This window comes from Thermobia domestica, chromosome 13, assembly GCF_964235325.1.
Source record: "Thermobia domestica chromosome 13, izTheDome1.hap1.1, whole genome shotgun sequence".
In the NCBI taxonomy this organism is placed as follows: domain Eukaryota; kingdom Metazoa; phylum Arthropoda; class Insecta; order Zygentoma; family Lepismatidae; genus Thermobia; species Thermobia domestica.
Window position 1 is genome coordinate 146,637,773 of NC_137466.1, and position 23,194 is coordinate 146,660,966.

The following is a 23,194-nucleotide window of genomic DNA, read 5'->3' on the forward strand; positions in this document are numbered from 1 at the left end:
GTTAGAAAACCACTACAAGCTTCGGTTTCCATATTGATCTAATAGAGTAGAAAGAGAATGAAATCTTTAAGTCCAACGTTTATTCCCTTTAGGCTAAAGGAGACGATGATTAAAGCAAGTGAATGATTATGAAAAAAATGGTGGAATGATGAAGTAGGAGAAAACGGGAGTACCCCTAGAAAATCCACGGACATCATTATGTCTATCACAAACTTACTAGGCCAGGGATCGAACCAGGAGCTCACGATACCAGAGGTAAACGCTCTACCACTGAGTCACGGTGCACTCGTAGAAATAATGAGACAATGAGAAGCGTTTTTTTTGGGGGGGGACAGGATCGACTTAGAGTTCTAAGAATAGGTACCATTTTCTCTCTTAACACTGTATTCAAACCGGAAGTGGCAGAGTTAATCAACTTCCACTGTAAAAGTTTATCGTTATAAAGAGCAAAACTTTGATAGATAGTGAACAGTAGTTTTCTGCAATCAATTAAGCGTCCCAGAAATATATTTATCTTCTTCCTAGCCCCTGTACTAAAATCAGAAGTGGTAGAAATCTAGCATCATTTCCGATTTCAATATTGAAAAAAAATTGACGTCATACAAACTTAAGTCATTCACGTGGTATACACGCAACATTGCTATTTGTTTCTTTAAAAAATATCCTGTGTAAGTTTATTATTAATTTAATTGTTGCAGGTTTGGATTGAAACCGAACCACATTAGCACTAATCAAGAATCGAACCTAGGTCTCCTAGGCTGGAGGCGCGTATACTAACAATATATCTACAAAAGATTTCACTATTAGATTAAATCACATCATTTATACACGTCATTAAAATAAATATAGTAGTAGTACTTAATAATTGCCATTAATTTTGATCTAATTTCACCTGAAATTCCCTGATTCTAAAAATATCTTAAATTAATTAATTAAATAAATAAATAAGTACCTCCAACGCACTTCCTTCCTATATGTACTTTTAACTTTCATATTTCATTGAATATTAAAATATCAAAACCGAAACTATTCACTTTCTGTTAAAATTTAAATACAGAAAATTAAAAGATAAGTCAAATAATTTTGAATAAGTTTCAAAACTGCGTCTACCGACACAAATCATAAAAAGTTTTAAGTATCTTTATATATGAGAGGTAAAGGAAGTTGAAATAATGGCATGAAAAGAATTTTTTGATGGTTCATATCATATCATATATACTCATAAATGAGAACAACATTTTCCTCATTAAAAGTAGGAACTTGAAGAGGAGATCACGTTTTCCGTCGCACTTCGTTGCTAACCGTGGAGTATCGTAAAAGCCACAGGTGTTGTGACAGGCCATATATCATTCACAGGGCATATACCTTTTTCTCCTAGATATATAACTTTCCTCTCTCTTTCTTTTTTTTTTATCCCTTTCGTATTTTTTCGATAGCAGTAGGTTCCAGATCCCCTGTGGCAGAAGCCGTCATTACATTTAACGACTGTGTAATTGGGCGCTTCTGTCCACTATCGATCAGAGCAACCAGCATCAAGCAGCTGGGTTCGTTGACTATCTCTTGTGTGTCTTCCTTCTTTCACTTTTTCTTTTATACGTCTGATTTCTTCTTTCAAGATATTGTAATTAAAGATGAAAACAATCGATTACTGTTGAGATTAAAGAAATTTTAAGAGTGATAGATCACTATTCTGATTTAAAAATCGAAGACAGGAGAATTAGGTTTGTAGGTACTCGTGGATTCATGACAAATTGAATTCTGATAGAACACAATAGAGGCAAGCAAACAAGATGCTGGTGATAGTTTTGTAGATGCTTGTGGCTTCATGATTAATTGAACTCTGATAGAAGACAACAGTGACAGGCACACAAGATGCAGTCGATTGTTTTGTAGGTACTCGTGATTCATGACTAATTGAATTATGATAGAACACAATAGAGGCAAGCAAATTGAACTCTGATAGAAGACAACAGTGACAGGCACACAAGATACAGTCGATTGTTTTGTAGGTACTTGTGATTCATGACTAATTGAATTATGATAGACCACAACAGAGGCAAGCAAACATGATGATGGTGATAGTTTTGTAGATGCTTGTGGCTTCATAATTAATTGAACTCTGATAGAAGACAACACTGACAGGCACACAAGATACAGTCGATTGTTTTGTAGGTACTCGTGATTCATGACTAATTGAATTCTGATAGACCACAACAGAGGCAAGCAAACATTATGCTGGTGATAGTGTTGTAGATGCTTTAGTGTTGTAGATGCTTGTGGCTTCATGATTAATTGAACTCTGATAGAAGACAACTGTGACAGGCACACAAGATGCAGTCAATTGTTTTGTAGGTACTCGTGATTCATGACTAATTGAATTCTGATAGACCACAACAGAGGCAAGCAATTGAACTCGGATACTAGAAATTGAACTCTGAGACTAATTGAACTCTGATAGAAGACAACAGTGACAGACAAACAAGATCCAATCGATAGTTTTGTAGATCCTTGTGGCTTCATGATTAATTGAACACTGATAAAAGACAACAGTGACAGGCACATAAGATGCAGTTGATAGTTTTATGACGTCTTCAAACCTGCGGCGAGGACCACCAAAATTTTATAACGTAACTCGTTATACACAGGTCCTCAGTCATAATTGAAGCTAGTAATGAAATCACTTAAAACAGTTTATGTTGCGTTTAACTTTCCTGGCCTTTATTGTGGCACACACTTATTGAAATAAATACACGCCTTCATGATTATCCCTTTTATAATGGTTCCTGAATTTTATCGTTTTATTTACAAAACGTTGCTATGACAACTTAAAGACACAAAATTCATCACAAATCATCAGATTAGAATCAATTTTGATTCTCTTTCCTTTTTCGTTTTTTTGTTCTTCTTCTTCAAACTCGTTACTGCATATTTTAAAATCACACATTGACCGGAAATACAAGAAAAGATATTTAAAATTACACTGAAAATACAAGATGTCGTTGCATCATGTCGCCCGAACTATGGGACTTTTTTTTTATTGGGTTTACAATTAAAAGAAAAGAATCCTGGATCGTTAGGTAATACATATTAATCACTCGAGTTTTCGAATGCACCTCGTATATATGAAAATTACAATTCATACAAATATATATAAATCATATTTATTTTTTATAACAATATTATTATCATATTAATTTTAAATTTTATCATTGACTTCATTTATCCATACATTTCAACTACATTTGAATAGAAGTTTAACAATGCAGGTGGAACCTATTCTTGAGGTTGAATCGATTGCAAAAATATATATATATATATATATATATATATATATATATATATATATATATATATATATATATATATATATATATATATATATATATATATATATAGTTTGTACCGTTTTTGCTTTATGGAAATAAGTATTAAAACTGGAAGTGATAGTAAATTTGAACCACTTTCGGTTTGAATAGGAAGTTAGAGGAGGAGATGGAACCTATCCTTCGGACGCCAAATTGATTGCAAAAAAAAAAAAAAAAAAAAAAAAAAAGCATCTCGATATCTTTACAGTTTTTACTCTGATAGCCTTTCGACAGACGGACTGACAAAGTTGTTCTATAAGAATTCCGACATTTACGAATTGCATAGTTTGAAAGTCTCAAAATTTAAAATAAGAAACTATAATATAGTCTGCTGGAGTATCGACAATGGTTTGTGTCTGGGTTAAACAACTTTGTCTACCTTTAGAAGCAAAAACTCTGCTTCGGTGTTCTTGATAAAAGTGCAGGTATTTCTCGATTTCTTTTAGGCAATTTCTTCTTCCCTACGTTTTTTTTTTCTTCAGTGAAGATATTTTTCCTCAGTTTTTCAACCGAAGGAATCTGTAGCATACTCCATCTGCGATATAAGTTCTTCCCGTTTTCTATTCAACCTCGCCTATCAATAATCGAAAACGTCTCTTGTATGTACGAGAACGTAGAAGAGGATCGATTTTTTTTATATATATACATAAAGTTCTGGCCCCAAGGCTTTCATAAGATTCCTTCAGTTTCTCTTACGCTCCGATCGTATACGAAAAAAAAAACGAGAAAAGAAAACTTCTCTTATTACATAGGTGATCTTTATATCTCTGTCATTTCTATACATACATGTGTGTAAGAGCATATGTGGTTCAATATTAATGTAACACGGGTGGGAGAGCAGACATCGATTTGCCCTATATCCCAATATCTTGAGCGATCTTTTTCTATTTTCCTACTTTCTCTTCCATTGGCTAAAAATAGCTATGCATTCATTCTAACTCTTCAGTTAATAAAATAAAAAGGAGAAAATTCAATAAAAGTTGTTCCGAGTTCATCGCTTTCTCTGCTTAAAAGCTAGTAATAAGTTTGGATAATCTATGTATTAGGCCACTAAAATAATAAAACTATGGTTATCTGAAGGTTAGTTATTCAAAAAAAGCAAAACTATCTTGCAATTTTCGTAATTATATTGAATTTTATATTCTATAAATATCACTGAGGACCTCCTGGCCATACTTTCTCCTACTTATATGCTCTCACCGTAACCAGTATTTCCTTATAGGGTTTTTCCACGTCCGTTAGTTGTTGTCTTCTTTATTTCCTTGTTTCTTCTACAAGACTTCTGTCTCTTCCTTTACTTCTACTATATTTTTACCTCTTTCCTTCCCTCTACCAGACTTCTATCTCTTTCTTTTCTTCGACCATACTTTTACCTCATTCCTTCCTTCTACTAGATTTTTGTCTCTTCCTTTCCGTCTACCATACTTTTAGCTCTTTCTTTCCTTCTACCAGACTTTTATTTCTTTCTTTTCTTCGACCATACTTTTACCTTTTTCTTTCCTTGTAACAGCCTTCTATCTCTTTCTTTTCTTCGACCATTCTTTTAAATCTTTCTTTCCTTCTACCAGATTTCTATTTCTTCCTTTCCTTCTACCATACTTTTATCTCCATCCTTCCTCTTACCAGACTTCTATCTCTTTCTTTTCTTCGACCATACTTTTATCTCTTTCCTTCCTTCTACTAGATTTCTATCTCTTCCTTTCCGTTTACCATAGTTTTATCTCTTTCCTTCCTCCTACCAGACTTCTATCTCTTTCTGTTCTTCGACCATACTTTTACCTGTTTCTTTCCTTCTACAAGACTTCTATCTCTTTCTTTTCTTCGACCATACTTTTACCTCTTTCCTTCCTTATAACAACCTTTTATCTCTTCCTTTCCTTCTACCATACTTTCATCTCTTTCCTTTCTTCCACCAGACTTCTATCTCTTCCTTTCCTTCTTCCATACTTTTATCTCTATCTTTCCTCTTACCAGACTTATATCTCTTTCTTTTCTTCGACCATACTTTTATCTCTTTCCTTCCTTCTACTAGATTTCTATCTCTCCCTTTCCGTTTACCATAGTTTTATCTCTTTCCTTCCTTCCACCAGACTTATATCTCTTCCTTCCCTTCTACCATACTTTTATCTCCTTCCTTCCTTCCTTCCTCCCACCAGATTTGTATCTCTTCCTTTCCTTCTACCATACTTTTACCTCTTTCTATCCTTCTACCAGACTTCTATCTCTTCCTTTCCTTCTACCATACTTTTAACTCTTTCTCTCCTTCCACCAAAGTAATATCTCTTCCTTTCATTCTACTATACTTTTAACTCTTTCCTTCCTTCTACTAGATGAAAGTTTCGTTATGAATAAAAAAATACAGCCGTACAACTGCCTTTGCGCTCTTCAGAGCGAGAGATACGGGCTTAATTGCCGCTGAGGGTTAATGCAGTTTGTATTGCGCGTTAAGCTTAAGTTCCATGCTCCATTCCTTGGTGGTAAAAAGGGACGAAAACTCAATCCAAGTTTAGCTTTCAACTGTCGATTGGTCCAACATAAGATATTCTGTATTTTCCGTGTGGATAATTTATATATCAACGGAACGATATTTGTAGTATCAGGAATATTTTTTTCCTTCCTGCTCTTCGGGATCTCTTCTACTTTTCTAAATCTTACCTTTAAGTTTTACGTCCCACGATTATGCCCGCTAAGCTAAAGGGGACGGTGAGGATGAAAAATGAATAAAGTGGGAGGAAACGAGAGAACACCAAGAAAAACCATGCACACGGTGTTTGTCCACCACAAAGTTCACTTGGCGCGAGTTGAGATCGAACCAAGGATCTCATGCACCAGAAATGAACGCTCTACCACTGAGCCACCGCGGCCCTTTCTAGTTTTGGAGATGCTGTTACAAGCACAAACACCGTTCATTTTTGATTTCATTTCTAAATTACTATATCACTTTCTAAATCTTCCCCAACTATAGAAATCAATATTGAAACCGGAACTGATATATCTATTACATCCAGTTTGTACATATCAAAAAATATTTCTCGCTATCTCTTAACCCTTTTTGCTCCAATACATGTCAACAGTTTGCCACAGCTTCTCTGTAAGTTTACTTGATTAATTTTTATATGTATCATAAACTCTTTGTTAGCAGCGATGCTATATTATATGAAGGAACTACAGTTTAAAGTAGAATCTGAACTACAGTTGTGCACTTGATCCCCTCTCACTGAAAATATAACACTGGGGCTCGTGCGTTTTTTATGAGTGGTGTATAGCATATTCTTGAGTTCGTAAACAACAACAACAACAATTATTATATTGTCGATTGTCTTGCAATATTGCCCTCCCCGCTGGCCTAGTGACTACAGTGCGCGCCTTTAGTACACGGAATCCTGGGTTCGATTCCCGGTTGGAGAGTATTGAGTGCATTACCGTAGATTGTATTCAGCTTAAACTGTAGGTTCATATGACATACAGTTTCAGTGCTCAAAAGGGACGCTAGAAAGAAATTTCAACAAGCAAACAAACAAAATCTTCCCCTTTCTTCCTCAAATATTTGTAGTTTTATTGAATTTTACTATTACGCTACAGAGTAACTTTTCTTGGTAATGCAAAAACTACTGTGCTTTCGTTCTGGTACCTCAAGAACGTACATAGTATGCGACTATAACTGTCTATCCGCTTTAAATGGAAAACTAGAACGACATTTACAGAAGAAAACATTCTGTGACCTTGTTTACGTACTTGGACATATAAAAAAAGACAAAGACGACTTCAGATTTATCCCGCAGCAGGGTCACAGTGGTTGAATTCCCTTTAATACTCATAATACGTAATCTTTAACAAACAACAGCCTTGGGTAGCCCAGAAGGATTAGCTTGCTTTCCCCTAGTTCCACAGTATTTTCTTTTCGCCTCTGTTTCTGAGCATTAAGTACTGCAGTAATAAAACACAAGAGGTTATGCGAAATGACGGCATTAAACACGGCGAAACAAACCATTTCTTTCACTGTAATATCTATGTTCATAAGATTTATTTGTCATAAGCGGGATGAAACTCTAAGCTTGTTGTTTTAAAGTGTTGGCAGAAGCGGAAATTTATATGCATTGCAGCTGGACTTAATAGATTGAATAAGAAAAAAATATTACATGGTAGCGAGAACATTTGGTTTCCTTAATTTAATTGTTTCAAAAATATAAATAACAAGTGTGGTTTATGTTGCGACAATCGTAAAAACTAGTTTGACCAAGGAATTTGCATAGGTACAAATAAACTAGATAGAATCGCATAGATGTGAGAAAGAAGATAAATTATGATTCATATCTGTAATAATGTGGCGACGGTACTATATGGGAACTATAGATCCAAGGCGATTAGTTAGTAGTGCTTGAGGATGAATACAAGCCGATAACCTGATCGAAACATTACAAGCTCGTTCTTCATCCGCGTTTGACTCACAGACAGACAGCTTGGTTCAGTACTGGTATATTGAATTCCGTACCATCATAATCATAGATGTTCTGCCATTATTGACAGGCAACTTGTCATAACTAAGAAGCTTCCATGCACCAGGGTCTTCAGTCAAACTCTTCGTTATCACATAGAAATTTTCTGTTTTAATATCTATCATCAACTGCAATCTCTTTCGTTCCTTCTCTTTTCCATCATACTCTCTAGTACGTATTTCATGATATAGTTCCTCTTCAACAAATGTCCCGACCAGTTTCTCTTCCTCTTCCTAATTACATCTAAAATTTTTCCATTCTCTCCCTCTATTTGTAACACATTCTCACTCGATTTGTATTCAACTCAGCTGCATTTTGTCCATTCTCATCCATACCCATATTTTGAAAGCGCCCAGTCTTTTTTAAAATAGCTTTTGCGTAATTCCTGTTTCTACCCCATAGAGTATAATACGTACTCCATACGAAACATTTTCTGATTTTTTTCAATTCTTTATTCAAGGACGTACAGAACAAACTTTTCTTTCTCCTAATTGCTTCTGTTGCCATTCTTACCTTTGCTTTTATTTCACCTTCGAAAAATAGTACTACCAAGGTGTCGAAAACTACGGTAGTTACCTGTTCTGTTTTCTTCACTACCACAATTTTTGACACCGACCACTTTGTCTCAATCACCGAGGTTTTCGCCTTTCTAAATAATATTTATTCCATATTCCTGGCTGCCTTTCCTAAGATTTTCTAATATCTTAATTCTCTGTTCATATTCCACAACAAGCGACATATCATCTGTAAACCGTATACACCCAACTGATAGTAATGTTTATTCAACTATATATATAGTTGAACTACATATATATGTGTGTACTAGTAAATGGTTAGGCTTAACTTTTATCATAATCAATTGCTAAATGCTATTAACTGTAATTATAACTCAATCTTTTATCGTATCACTCATTTAATTACTACTTCTATATCGCTACAATTACAGAACTTTCTCTGATACTGAAATACAATTATTTTGTCCACTTATCATCAAATTTCTCCACTACTAATCTTATAGCTTATTAGCCATTATCAACTGAATTATACATAACATGCTAACTTAGGATAATTCTTCTTCTTCTAAAGTTCTCATACTTGGCTTTAAACCTAAGTTTCTCGTTGCTAACCATTTCATCTTCTGCCGAAATACTGTCCCAATATGTAGGCTCTTCTTCACTACCTCTTCTAAATATATAAGAGGGGTCACGTGGCTCAGTGGTAGAGTGTTTACCTCTAGTGCATTAGGTCCCTGATTCGATCTCCAGCAAAGTAAGTTTGTGTTGGACAACATCGTGTCCGTGGATTTTCTCGGGGTACTCCAGTTTCCTCCCACAAGCTTATTACACCGATCCTTCCTTCATCATTCACTTGCCTTAATCATCCATCTCCCCTGCATAATCATGGGACGTTAAGCTGAAAGAAAGGTTTCTTCTAAATATATATTAAATAACATCGGCAAGAGACATCACTCGAACTCCCCTTACAATTGCACTCTCGTCTGTTATTTCTAATCTTACTCTAACACTTATTTGTATACCATATTCCATATTTTGGAATCTCATGCCTTAGAACTCGCATACCACATTACAATTACTAATCCAAGTAGATGACTACATGCGTACAGTGGCTTTTCACCTACGATTACACTACTTTGAAACACGAAGTGCCTGCTTTGATGACAAAATTTGTCAGGAAAACACCGTATCTCATTCCACAATCGGCTATGGACGCCGAAACTTGCAGAAATTCTAAATGTCATTACAATGCATTAAAACATCTTTACAATTCACATATCACAGATATCAGTCACGACAACTTACATTCAATCTTGTCCGAATACTGTTCATTTGCAATTTATCCCATTTTTTTCGTATACTAGACAGTTTCCAATACTATATGATATTTAGAATAAATGAAAAGATTTATTGGATAGTTTGCTAAAAGCAAAGCCAAAAAATAGTGTTCGTGAAGAAAGTGCAATTCGTACAGAACCATGTATTCCAGATCCTAACAGAACAGAAGTAAAAATTACTTTAAATAAATTAAAGAAATACAAATACGTGTATAGACAATTCTTGCCGAGCTAATTTTAGCTGGAGGGGGAAAATTGTGGAACGAGATACATAAACTCGTTCTCCTCATCTGGAACAAAGAGAAATTGTTACAAGGAAAATGGAATAAAATCTTTCATTTTAACGTTCCACGTTGAGTTGAGTTGAGTTTAACGTCCCTTTCCGTAGCGAGGCTATATGAGACGGAACCTACTGATTAACGTGGAATCCGAACCACATGAGCTCCCGCTGGGTTAGCGTTCCACGATTTTGCCCTTTAGGATAAGGGAGACGGATATTTAAGGCAAGTGAATGATAATAAAATAATTAGTGGAATGAGAATGTGGGAGGAAACGGGAGTACCCGAGAAAACTTATGGACACGATGTTGACCGGTGATCGAACTACTGACCCCACGCAACAAAGATAAGTGCTTTCCCACTGAGCCACCGTGCGCCCTGATTGTTATAAGAGTGAGAAGCATCAACCATCGTTTCAAATCTCAAGAAAGACGGAAAATCTGGTTGTAATAACTGTAGAGGCATCTCTTCTTTGTTAACAATCTATAAAATCCTCTCGAATATTCTGTTAGCAAAATTGACCCCATACATAGGTGTGATTAATGGATTTAGGCGAAGTCGGTCAGCTATCTACCACATATTTGCCTCTTGTCAAATAGGTGAAGAGAAGTGGGAATACAATACCTCAGTACATCAATTAGGATCCTTAAGTGGGCAGATCATGTAGCCATATATTGGAACACTTCAGTTTTAATTTGAAACCCAATTGAAAAAGACCATTAGGGAGACCAAATCGTGGATGGAAGATAATCTTAAAATGCATTTCAAAGAAATAGGAATAAAAGTAGAAATAGGATTCAGTTGGCTAAGGAAATAATTTAATGGAGAGCTTTTGTGAGTCCGGAATTAGTTTTTATGAGGCTCAGGGACTAATTTAGTGAGCAAACACTTAGCTCTTGCCTTTGATGCGGGAAATTGTAGTTTGATTTCCACTGGATCTCGTGTGATTTGGATCCCACGTCAAATTGTAGGTTTATACCCCATGTAGCTAAAGATCAACGTTAAATTCTAGATCCATATAACCAAATATCAATATTAAATTGTAGGGTCATACCTCATATAGTCACCAAAGATTAATGTTAAATTGTAGATGTATCTTATACTGTTTAAGATGAACGGTGCTAAAAATGAGCGTTGAAGTCCGAAACAACCAAACAACTTATCATTATTCCATACATGGGATGTCGTGAGCGAGAAGTTGGCGATATGATCCTCATTCATTGTGTAGAAACATTTCGCAAATGGAAAAAGAAATGAGAAAAGCTGTTTCCTTCTCCCCTCACTATTTCCCCATTCAGAGCACGCTTCAAATTCATAATCAGCTACAGTTTTAACTATCAAGGTTGAAGCCTAACTTTGGCCGTCAGCAAGCAGTAGAATATAAAAGTTTGTGTGAGGGTTAACACTTCTATCTTAAGTTGTTAATTTATTATTATTATTATTATTATTATTATTATTATTATTATTATTATTATTATTATTATTATTATTATTATTATTATTATTATTATTATAGCAAATATTTTTCACTTTTGAGTTGATTTTTGCTCGTTTTTTATTTTGAATGTTTTGGAACGCTGTTTATAATCTCTATCTGCTTCATTTTGTTTTTACTCTGGTGCATGGTGTCCTTGGTTCGATCCCAGTTCGCGCCAAGTGAACTTTGTGGTGGTACGTGGGTTTTCTCGGGATTCTCTCGTTTCCTCCCACTTTCTTCATTCCGCTATTTTACTCATTTCTTATCATCACCGTCTCCTTTTAGCCTAGCCGGTATAAGCATGTGACGTAAGACAAAGATTTCATTTCGTTTTGTTTTTAGGCATGGTCAGGGTATTGGTTTTACGAATTTTGTCGAAAGTACCCGATTCAAGTAGCGCAAAACCATTTCTTTCTGATAGCCATAAGATTTATATTGTAGTAAGACGACAAGTTGACAAATATTCACAAATTTGTCATTTCAAGTTGTTCCCTTTGTCTTCTTCTATGAGAAAAAATAGAGTATAAGAGATACAAATACGTTGATAAAGGCAAACTTACATTTCTTTTAAAGACAAAATTTTTAAAAAGTAAAATAAAACAAAAGCGTCCTAAGTTTTATCTGTCATTGTATTTATACTGTACATTCTTGGAAGAGAGAAGTTTATGACCCGGAACATTGCTGTTCTTCTCTTGAAAAGTAATTCTCAAAAGAGCTTCTAAGCCTGGGTTTGATGACAGGAAAAAAACTTCCCTATCTTTCTTTTGTTTCATACAAACGCACAAAAAGGAAAATATCAGATATATTTTTTTTTTTTAATAGCGGAGAAGCGCTCAAGGAAGACTGAAGCTACTGTGAGGCAGATATGATCCGAGATTCCCCTTCCTGTTCTACAAGCGACTTTTAGAACTTCTTCAAAACTTCTTTAAAGAAATCGTCTCTGTGCAATGTAAAGTAAAATATAATAAAATGAAGATGTTACCTAGAGAAATGTATAAAACATGTTGGTTCTACATTAGTCTTTCTTCATCCCCGAAAGAGGAGGAACTTAATATATGCAGTGTCTCATGATGAGTTCTGTTACTCTGCATATATTTATTATGATAATAAGATGCAGTTTTATCTTGCAATCTACCGAGAGAAGCTTAATTTTGAATTTAAAGAAGCGCCTATAGTTATAAAGTCTTTGCAGAATCCTGCGTAGTTGCCATGTAGTCGTAAATCATAAACATTTATTCTACATTTGTATAGATATTGAAGTAAATAATATATTATTAACAAAATATTTCAATAAATTTGGGAACTGATCAGCATTACTGATTTATATACCTGCCATCGCTCTTAGCACTTTTCCTGAAACGTTTCACCATGTTTCTTTGAGTTCTTTTCATCTTTTGTAGATGAGAGTGGCTGTTGTGTATCCATTTTCTTTCAAGCGTCATTAACAACACACTTCGTCAAAAGTTCCATCATGTTTCTTTGAGTTATTTTCATCTTTTGTAGATAAGAGTGGCCGTTGTGTATCCATTTTCTTTCAAGCGTCATTGACAACACACTTCCTCAAAAGTTCCATCATGTTTCTTTGAGTTCTTTTCACCTTTTGTAGATAAGAGTGGCCGTTGTGTATCCATTTTCTTTCAAGCGTCATTGACAACACCCTTCCTCAAAAGTTCCATCATGTTTCTTTGAGTTCTTTTCACCTTTTGTAGATAAGAATGGCCGTTGTGTATCCATTTTCTTTCAAGCTTCATTGACAACACACTTCCTTAAAAGTTCCATCATGTTTGTTTGAATTCTTTCCAATATCTGAAAATCCATATAGCAGACATAGTAGTTATCTTTCTCAGATACGATTAAGGTGGCTATACGTCTCGATTTAGGCGGGACAGTTCCGCGTTTCAGACCAGTGTTCCGCTATCGAAGAAATGATTGGCAGGACGCAGTAATGTCCAGTATTCAGCCCGTAGACTAACACGCCCGAATATATATGCACTTTTATCATAAATATGAACCGATATCACTGCCATCTTGCGTTATAGGCAACCAGTCACAAACCTAACATGAGCTTCTTGTAAGTGGTAACCCTATCTCTTGTTTTCACAATGTAACACTGATTTTCTGTTGCGTTACGCGTAGTAGCGTTTTTTTGGTTTACGACGTCAGATACTAGCACGTTAGAACACATTTTAATGTAATGTGTGTTTTCAGGATTTCATTGTGTGATATATGGTGATGAAAATTGTTCAGACTCACAGACTGGATCAACTGATATTACAAATTCGCCGGTGAATTTCCTTTCATTAATAAGACAAAGTCAGACGACTCTCGTGTTTGATATGACATGTAGATCTGCGTGTTTCATTTCTTACGTTGAGGAATCAAACATTACCAAGCACCTAAAATCCGTTCGGCTTAAGGTAAATGTGTCTGCAGTGATGTCTTCTTGACTGTGGCAAACCTTTTTCGAAAAATAATGTTTGGGAACTCGGAAGCCATGTTAGCAGATACCAAAAGTATCGGTTGTATTTGGTTTCCGCTCCAACTACACCAGGAAATTGGTATATACACTCATGTCCAAAATGATCGTCGCATATCTATAACTGTCTTCTTATAAGAATATAATTTGATAATGATTTTGCAGGGTACTTTTAATACTGATACTATGTATATCATTGGGAATTGTATATTTGTGGTAAATTTCATAGGAAAAGAATTACAAATACGGAAAGTAGAATGAGTAAAACAAAATGTTGCAAAATTTATTTATTTATTTATTTATTTATAATAGTCCTCTACAGAGCCAAACTCCATTTACAGAGGAACATATGTATACACACATAATTACATATGAAATACATATATATCTATATACTGAAAGAAATAAAAAAATACATGTAAACAAGGAAAAATACAAGTTAAATAATAAAAACAAATTAAAATATTAATAGTATAAATTTAAAAGAAAATGAAAAACATGAAAAAAATGAAAAATATGAAAAATAAAAAAGTCTCCAGCATAGGTTCAACTCATAGAGATAAGTCATAGAGATAACACTTCTTAATTATTCAATTAATCCATACATAATGTCTTTTCAAAATATTATTTTTGAGTATACGCAAATATACAGTGGTAGGATAACAGAAGTCAAGATCCAAATCTGATGAAACCAACTGATTGAAATTCTTACAAGCTCTAACTATGAATGACTCCTGGTGAATTGTAATATGAGATCTCGTTATGTTAAATACTAAATTCTTACGCAATGGTCGTTTTGGTATATTGAAATTAATATATTGGAGCAAAATTACAATTATCTGTTACTGAGTTTACTGTCTTGTACAAATATATTTGATGAAGAAGGAAACGTCTACTGTAAAGAGAATGCATATCAAATTTAAGTAAAAGAGAAGAATAAGAGATCTTATTTTTAGTTGCTGATATATGATACAATTTGAAATAAAGATGTTTCAAAAATTTAAATTGGACTCGTTCTATGTTATTTGCTTGTAATTTGTGAATAGGATCCCAAAGAGCACAACAGTATTCCAACTTACTTCTAATCATCGCTTTAAAGAGGTGTTTTAAAGCTTGGATATTATATAGGTCTCTTGTACTCCTTATTAAAAACCATAGTGCCCCGTACGACTCTGCAATAATTTTATTTATGTGACATTTAAGTGTAAACTTATGATCTAGTAATACACCTAAGTCATTAACAGAATATACTCTTTTTAACTTTTCACTATTAATCTTATACTCAAAAGATGGACAATTAATTTTATTTGAAAACGTTATAACATTATATTTTTTTATGTTAAAATATAATTTGTTTCTGATACACCATTGCAGACAACTATTGATATCTCTTTGTAGTTCATGTCGATCATTATTCACTTTTATAGCTTTAAATATGTTCATGTCGTCGGCATATAATAAACAATTACTATATTTTACAACATTTGGTAAATCATTAATGAATAAGGAAAATAGCAATGGGCCCAAATTCGAACCTTGTGGTATACCTGAATTAGCTACGTAAATAAAAGATTTTACAAAATTATAATTAACAAAATATGTTCTACCTCGCAAAAAAGAGATCATAATATTTATCAAAGAGGTTGAAAATCCCATAGCCAGAAGCTTATTTATTAAACCGTGTGATTTAATTTATCAAATGCTTTCTGAAAATCCGTATAAATTACATCAACGTAATATCCATCATTTATAGAACTTGCAATAAATTGAGAAAAAAGAAGTTAAGTTGGTCAAAGTTGAGCGTCCAGGATAAAAACCCTGCTGAAAAGGTAAAATATAGGATTTGACATGCGAGAAAATTCTGTTAAATAAAATTTGTTCGAAAATTTTTGAAGGAACTGAAATTAGGACAATAGGTCTATAATTTTCAATATTCTTAGAGTTTCCTGTTTTAATATCGGTGTTACTTTACTCAGCTTCCATTTATCTGGAAAGGATTGAGTTTTCAAAATTAAATTGAATATCAAATATAGTGGAACTAATAAAGGTTCAGCACAACCTTTAAATAAATATGTGGGAAGTTCATCTGGGCCACTACTTCTGCTAGATTTTAATTGCTTTATTTATTGCTGAATTTCATTTTTAGAAATATGTGTTATTGCTAAGCTATAGCTTATAACTGATTCATAATTTTTATTCAAAGTATATGTAGATGGACTAGGATCATAAACACTGCCAAAATACTCAGCGAACCCATTTGCAATTTCTTGAGGTGAATTTAATGAATCATCCCTGTATTGCATTACAGAAATATTAGATTTTCTTTTTCTTTTACTATTCAATAAATTCCAATATTTTTTAGGGTCGTGTTTGATTATTTCTTCATAAGATTTAATGTAGTTATTATACGCAGTTTTTATCATTTTTTTCGAATGTCTACGAAATTCATTATATTGTTCGTCATGATAATTTGAAGTTTTTCTGCGTCTCCTATGATACTCTTTTCTTTTTAGAACATTAATTATTTCATTATCGAACCAAGGTGGAAATTTTCTTCTATTTCTATTGTTAAACTTGGGTACGTGTGTTTCAATAATTTTATGTACTGTATCATAGAAAATATCTAAAGCGTCATTTATATTCCTAACGTTTCTTAAGTCATTCCATGTTTCATTCTTTAAGTCTCTATAGATACCACAAAAATCTGCCTTACGATAATTATAATAAGAAGAGACGTCACATCTCTTTCGGGTATCCTTATAATTACATGGAATATTAAGTACCAACGGTGGGTGATGTATATCAACTGATACCAGAGGTGAGGTACATAACTCAACTGTAATTACATCATCACGGCCGCATAAAACCAAATCAAGTGTTCTGTGATTAACATTTAAGACATTATTCACATTTGTTAACCCTGTGATGAAAATATCTGAAATTAATGATGATTATTAATTTCTGTGATGAAAATATCATTTGCATTCCAATTTGTTGCAGTACCGATAAGTGATGGTATGTTAAAGTCACCTATAATTAGTAATTTATCATTATATTTGACAAATAAATACTCTATTTTTGAATACAACTCTCGATAAGTATCAATACTTGTACCAGGAGGTATATAAAGCACAATAACCATTGTCCTAATAGCTCGTATTACAATTCGTGTACAAACAATTTGAATGCCATCGATACTAGTATCAATAGAATAACTATTATATTTGTCTTTAATGGCTAAGATTACACCTCCTCCTCTAGTCCCCAACCTATCCTGTCTATAGATTATATATCTGTTATCTAATATTTCATTGTCATAAACATTACTGGTAAGCCAAGTTTCTGTAATAGCTATTAAATCATAATTCTCCACCAAGACTCCCAAATACAAGTCACATGATTTGTTATTAATACTACGCATATTTTGATAATAAACAGATAAATCATACTCACTAAACATGTCTACTTATGCGAGAGAGCTTGTATATCTGCCATCGAATTCAATGTATATACGCGTCTGTCATTGGCTGATTTTCTAAGCTTAATCTTACAAGCCCAGTCTATCCACACAAACTCATAATTATTTTCAAGCTTCACCTTCCTTGCTTCCTTGAACAAGTTTCGCCTGTAACTAGTAAGGTTCGGATTGACATAGATAGGGTTATTAACCTTCAATCCAATATCACGACAGGAAAGATTACGTTTTACCTTTCGTTTTTGAAGGAATGCGTCCCTATCTTGACTCCGGACAAACTTTACAATTATGCCTGGAATGGAGTTACCTGCTGTAGAACTTAATCTATGACAAGTATCTATCATAGAAGTGTCCAACTTACAATCAAGCGCATTACCTACATCTTTTATTATTTGGGTAACATTTTCGTTATTCGCAATGTACAAAAAAGTTTAATTTTAGTTTTATTATTCTTATTTACTGCTCTTTGGACATCATGTCTTTGTCAATTATACACATACTAACATTATAAGAAATACCGGGCGAATTCGTTATCAAATTATATTCCAGAACAACATATTTATAGACATGCGACAATAATTTTGGACATGAGTGTACATTGTTTTAGCTGAAGTTTACTTTTGGGTGCGTAGAACGTAAAACCATAAAATCTAATGTCCTTTACACATTTGTCATCAACTAACTTGAAGAATGTCAAATTTGTAACAATATTCACAGACATTTCAAATCACAAAGAAGCAAAGCCTAGCGAGATATGTTCTGTCGTCGGATGTTAGTGCCAAGCTATTAAACCTGCCGTCACTCCGTTGGAATAGACATTATTTCTGAATTTGTATATAATATCATTGAGTAGAATAGTCTAATTACAAAAATCTGTTGGATCCTGTGGTGACAATCCTTACACCAACTTTGCAGTGGTATTAAAAGAGGAGAAAACATTGCATTTGGAAAATTGAAATTTTCTATTGGAGGAAAGTTGTGGAGATTGGCTGCATTTCCCACATTGTCGATAACGCAATGCAAATGGAAGCTGACTCTCTTCCTATTCATGCTGAAGCAATTGCGGTGAAGATATATTCTTACTTTTACATGCTACCCATTCGTGTTAAAGGATTGAAGGAATTTCGGAACTTTGCAATGGTTGAGCACTTACTCATTCCGTTGTAGCAGTTATCTCTTTCACTGGTGATCCACATATCCAGTGCTATTCTCAATAAATTTTCTCAAACGTTCTACTTTGTTCCTTTAAATTGTCTTCAACACACAAAATCCAGAGCGAACGTTAGAATCCAAGGTTGACTTCAAAAGCCTCCATGCAGCGAACTTTCGATTTCTTGGATTTTAGATAACTCGAACATTCCCCCTTCTTCAACCGGAAAGTAAACTTTTTTTTAGTATAATATCAATAGACTTGACAAAAATTCAAGTACACGAAGTCACTTTAAAAGCTGCTGAGAAAACTTCTTACGGAGGAAAGGTGTTGACAAGTTACTCATTAACAAATATAAAAGTATAGTTTTACTTGACAGTTCTATTTCAATTTTGTATGTCATTTTCTGCAGAAATTAGTGTACCTACGATTTTTATAGAAATTAACCGTACGAACATGCTAATCATGAACAGATGTGGAAACAATGTTCAGATAAATAAATAGGACTATAGAGAAATGCTGCAGAGAAAAATATGGTATCGTGTAATGTATCTATTAAGAGTAACTACGGAACAAAAAATACAGGAAAATGGAAGATCTTACCCAAGATAGAAAATTAATTTTTTATTAGAGGAGTAGGAGAGAACTTTCCTTAACACTACTTAACTACAGATGAATCTGTAAACTCACTACTTTGCAAGCTTGGTGTTGTGATTGCTGAGATTGTAATACTACTAAAAGCGGTATGTTAGTCGGAGTTGCGCACGGGCTTCACAATAATTCTTGTTGGCTGTACTTGCAAATTTTACCAGACACCAGTGCAAATTGGTCAGTGACTTTCGTCCAAATATACGTAGAAGGCGCATCAACTTCGGTTTGAAAACCGGAAATTCTGTGCTTCTATCTTAACTTAAATCAAACCCAATACCATATTTACTAAAAATAAATGCACTATTTATCACTTCCTTTACTTGGAAGCAAAGTAAGAAACTTAATGATGAAAATTTCTGGTATAATGTTACCATCCATATTAGTGTACAGAAAAGTTTTCTATGCTTTGTTTCCTTTTCGCATAATAATACCACTGTATCTAATATTGCAGTTGATCTCCTTTGTTTCTCTTCTTGAATTATGTATATAGTGCATCTAATATTTATTAAATTCTTTTCTATTTCAGCTCGATTGGCTGGGAATGTTGAACCATACACTCCATCGTCTCTCTGTGGACCTGCCTGTTCCGTTGTCTGAAATGACAATCAGCTTTCGATGCCGTGGCTTTTTGCCAGAACTCTCCCGCCTCCTCGAATCAGCTCAGCCTAGGTACGTATGTAGATACGAGAACAGGATACAATGTATCGAGTGCAGAATTGGATTTCTCTCTGCATGTGGTCAAACTCACTATATATATATATTCGCCGCGTATCCTTTTTTAAATTCACACACATTCACATACATAAAGAGAAATTCATATCTGCAGGAACGGAAACAATAAATCAAGAGCCAAATCCCTTGGTAGACGGAAAGTGACGCTTCTCTTTATATGGTTACCAAACTGTTGAACTTATCCCTGAAGCTAAAATTAAAAGAAAAAGTAATGAATCCTAAATGAATTTAAAATGTAATATTATTTCTTTGAACTTTTTAAAATGTTTTTCAGACATATATTTTTTTTATAAGTTTCAATTTCTTGCTGGGTTGAAATTTCAAATGAAGTCAAATAAAGCAATATGTTTTCGAATTCGAATTCAATATCACAGAATGCTGCAATCTTTACCATTAAATGACCATAATAGTAAAAGTAGATCACAGTTTACTACTAGAAATAATCATACGCAAGGACGTCACTAGAAATATTTTTAGAATGAGAAAAGTGGTGAATCCCAGTGTTCCCAAAGTTTAAAATATGCCGTTCATTGTAAATGCAATTTAATGTATATTCTTTTATTAATAACAAATAAAAGTATGAAATCTATTAAAAGATTCTGTATATGTATTGGAAAAATACTTTCTGCCATTATGGCTTTTTTCTTCATTTATAAAATAATATTGAAATAAATAAAAGATTCATTTGATATGATGATCAAAGCAGTGCAGTTTTTATGACTGAATCTGAAATTAGAAAACAAAAGTAAATTTTTATAAACTATAAGATTCATTAGTATGTTATTAGGAAATTATGTAAACTGAATTGATTTGTTATATACTGTTGTGCTAACTTTCTTATAAGACTTTTTTCTTTTTAGTTTTTACTTACAGTACTACTTTTGAAACTTTTCATCAATTTTCTTTTCGGAGAAGAAATTAACCACATTTCTGCTTTACAATCAATTTTTCGATGGTTGTCGATGCCCATGATGATGTCAATATTTTTATTATTATTATTATTATTATTATTATTATTATTATTATTATTATTATTATTATTATTATTATTATTTCATTCACTTTCTGAAAAGTACTTTTCTCTTTGATTGAACATTGAAGAGTATAGCTTGTACGCGCAAATGCTTGTAATGCTTTCATTGCTGGCTGAGTTAAAGACATTATGCAGCAATACGTTAGCAAACCGGTTCATAGTTAAATGCAGAAGGCACTAGCTAAGTAGCTATAAATAACGTATTCTCGATTGCAACTGTTCTAAATTTATGCCAACAAAATATTGATAGCCTTTAAAAAGATTCTGTAGTGCTTTTAGAGTGTCAAGTATTATGTCACTGAGGTGTATATATAATTTTTGTTGGGCAGTGAGTGAGTGAAGTTACGTATATTTTACGAACTTTATTTCTTTTATACTTTATCTTCCGAGCAAAAGAAGAACCCAGGAGTGATTCAGACGAAACTTGTCATGATAATAAAAATACTGCCTCTCTACTCCGTTCAGAATTTTACCATATTTTTTAAATACTTCATAATAATAACGAGCTCCAAGAATTATCTATTTATTCTAAAAATGTTTTAATCCACAAAAAGTAGCCTCTGTGTGATTATGAAGTATGCATTTGAATATCTAAAAATTCAACTTTTTTATTTAATAGATTCTATTTTAGCTTATCGTAGTATTAATTATAACGAACATGTCACCCTGGTTATAGTGTAGACTCTAATTTTTATTTACCATTATTTTGCTAGTCTTGAAATAACATTCGAATGATTAATGGTAAGCGTTCACTCTCGTAGGAGAGAAAATTCATATGATATTTTAAAAGAAAATTGCCTGCAACCCTCACTTACATAAATACATGTCACGTCTAACTCAAACAAGTTCGCGCTAAAAATTGATATTTTGCAACTGTCAGTCTGTTTAGCTGTTGTGTACAGCCCCTAAATTACAGCTTTCCTTCTTTTTAAATTTGTTTAGGTTCACCTCTGATGCATGGAGTCCTTGGTTCGATCCCAGTAAGCACCAAGTGAACTTTGTGGTAGACAAACATCGTGTGCATGAGTTTTCTCGCGGTTCTCCCGTTTCCTCTCAGTTTCTGCATTTCACCCTTTCGTTCATTTCTCATCATCACCGTCTCCTTTGGCCTAGCCGACATAACCGTGGGTCTTAAAGATTTTATTTCATCTTTAAATTTGTTTAGTTTTTGAAGATATAATAACTACAAGAGGATGGAACTGTATGTATTGTAAATATAATATATTTGAAGGGAATATTTATCATAAATTATTTCTGGTTACAGAACATTGGCGAACTATTTAATTTGGAGATTCGTGTTTAAATTTATGCCTTATCTTGGGAACAAATTTCTGCAGATTTGGATGGAATTTCGAAAAGACGTCCCTGATGCCAACGAAGATAAATTGTACCTCTCTAGGTAAGAAGTTTCGTCTATTCAACAAATATATAGTCTTTCAAACATATTTTCTGTGAATATTGTTTAGACATTGATTATTGATATCGTGTTACTTTTGAAGTAACAGAGCACTGCTAAATGAGTTTCATGATACTGAGAAAAATCTTCTTCATTGATTTTAGCAAATCTCTATTATTTATAAGATGAGTGATTGATCAACGCCGAGGCCAAACCGCTTAAGCTAGAAACTTTAAATTTGGATAGGGCATAACATTTATGACGTAAAATACCGCTAAGAAAGAATTTTTTGAAAATCGACGGGAAAGGGGTGGAGGGGGAATGACAATTATTATAGTAAAATAACCACATTTCTGAATCTCTGTATGGTAGAGACATGAAATATGGTATGTAGAAATCTCATTTATAATAACTAGACACGTGTTTCATCTTTCTTTCCTAATATTTTCCCTGGAAATGAAGGAAAAAGGCTAAAAGAAAAAATGGCCTGGTTACACTTATTATAACACGATCAAAGCCACAGCTAGAGATTTTGGAGCCCGAGGCAAAGTATAATTCGGTGCCCCCTATATTTATCTCACCAAGCTCCTTTTTGTTGTTGTTGTTGTTGTTGTTATGCTACGCTGCATTTTTATCAAGCTACTTGGACAGACCAAAGTAACAGCCAAAAGCAATCATTAGGTAGGCCTATTCTTTTTAAAATAACACCTGTTTCAAGAGGCTTATTTTGGAGTTTTTGCTAAACCTGACAAAAATACCTTTAGTTGTACAGAAATCCACTTGGAGAACAGTTTGGATATTTACAGATAGCAA

The 23,194-nt window shown here is 33.6% G+C and overlaps 1 protein-coding gene across 1 annotated transcript in view; it reads left to right on the top strand.

The window, feature by feature from the left end:
* Positions 1 to 23,194, top strand: part of LOC145668623 (endothelin-converting enzyme 1-like) — a 438,357-nt gene that overhangs the window by 331,055 nt on the left and 84,108 nt on the right. The window contains exons 8-9 of the mRNA XM_081736665.1: positions 19,747 to 19,889; positions 22,250 to 22,384. Coding sequence (XP_081592791.1) covers positions 19,747 to 19,889; positions 22,250 to 22,384 — 278 coding nt within the window. The remainder of the gene's footprint in view (positions 1 to 19,746; positions 19,890 to 22,249; positions 22,385 to 23,194) is intronic.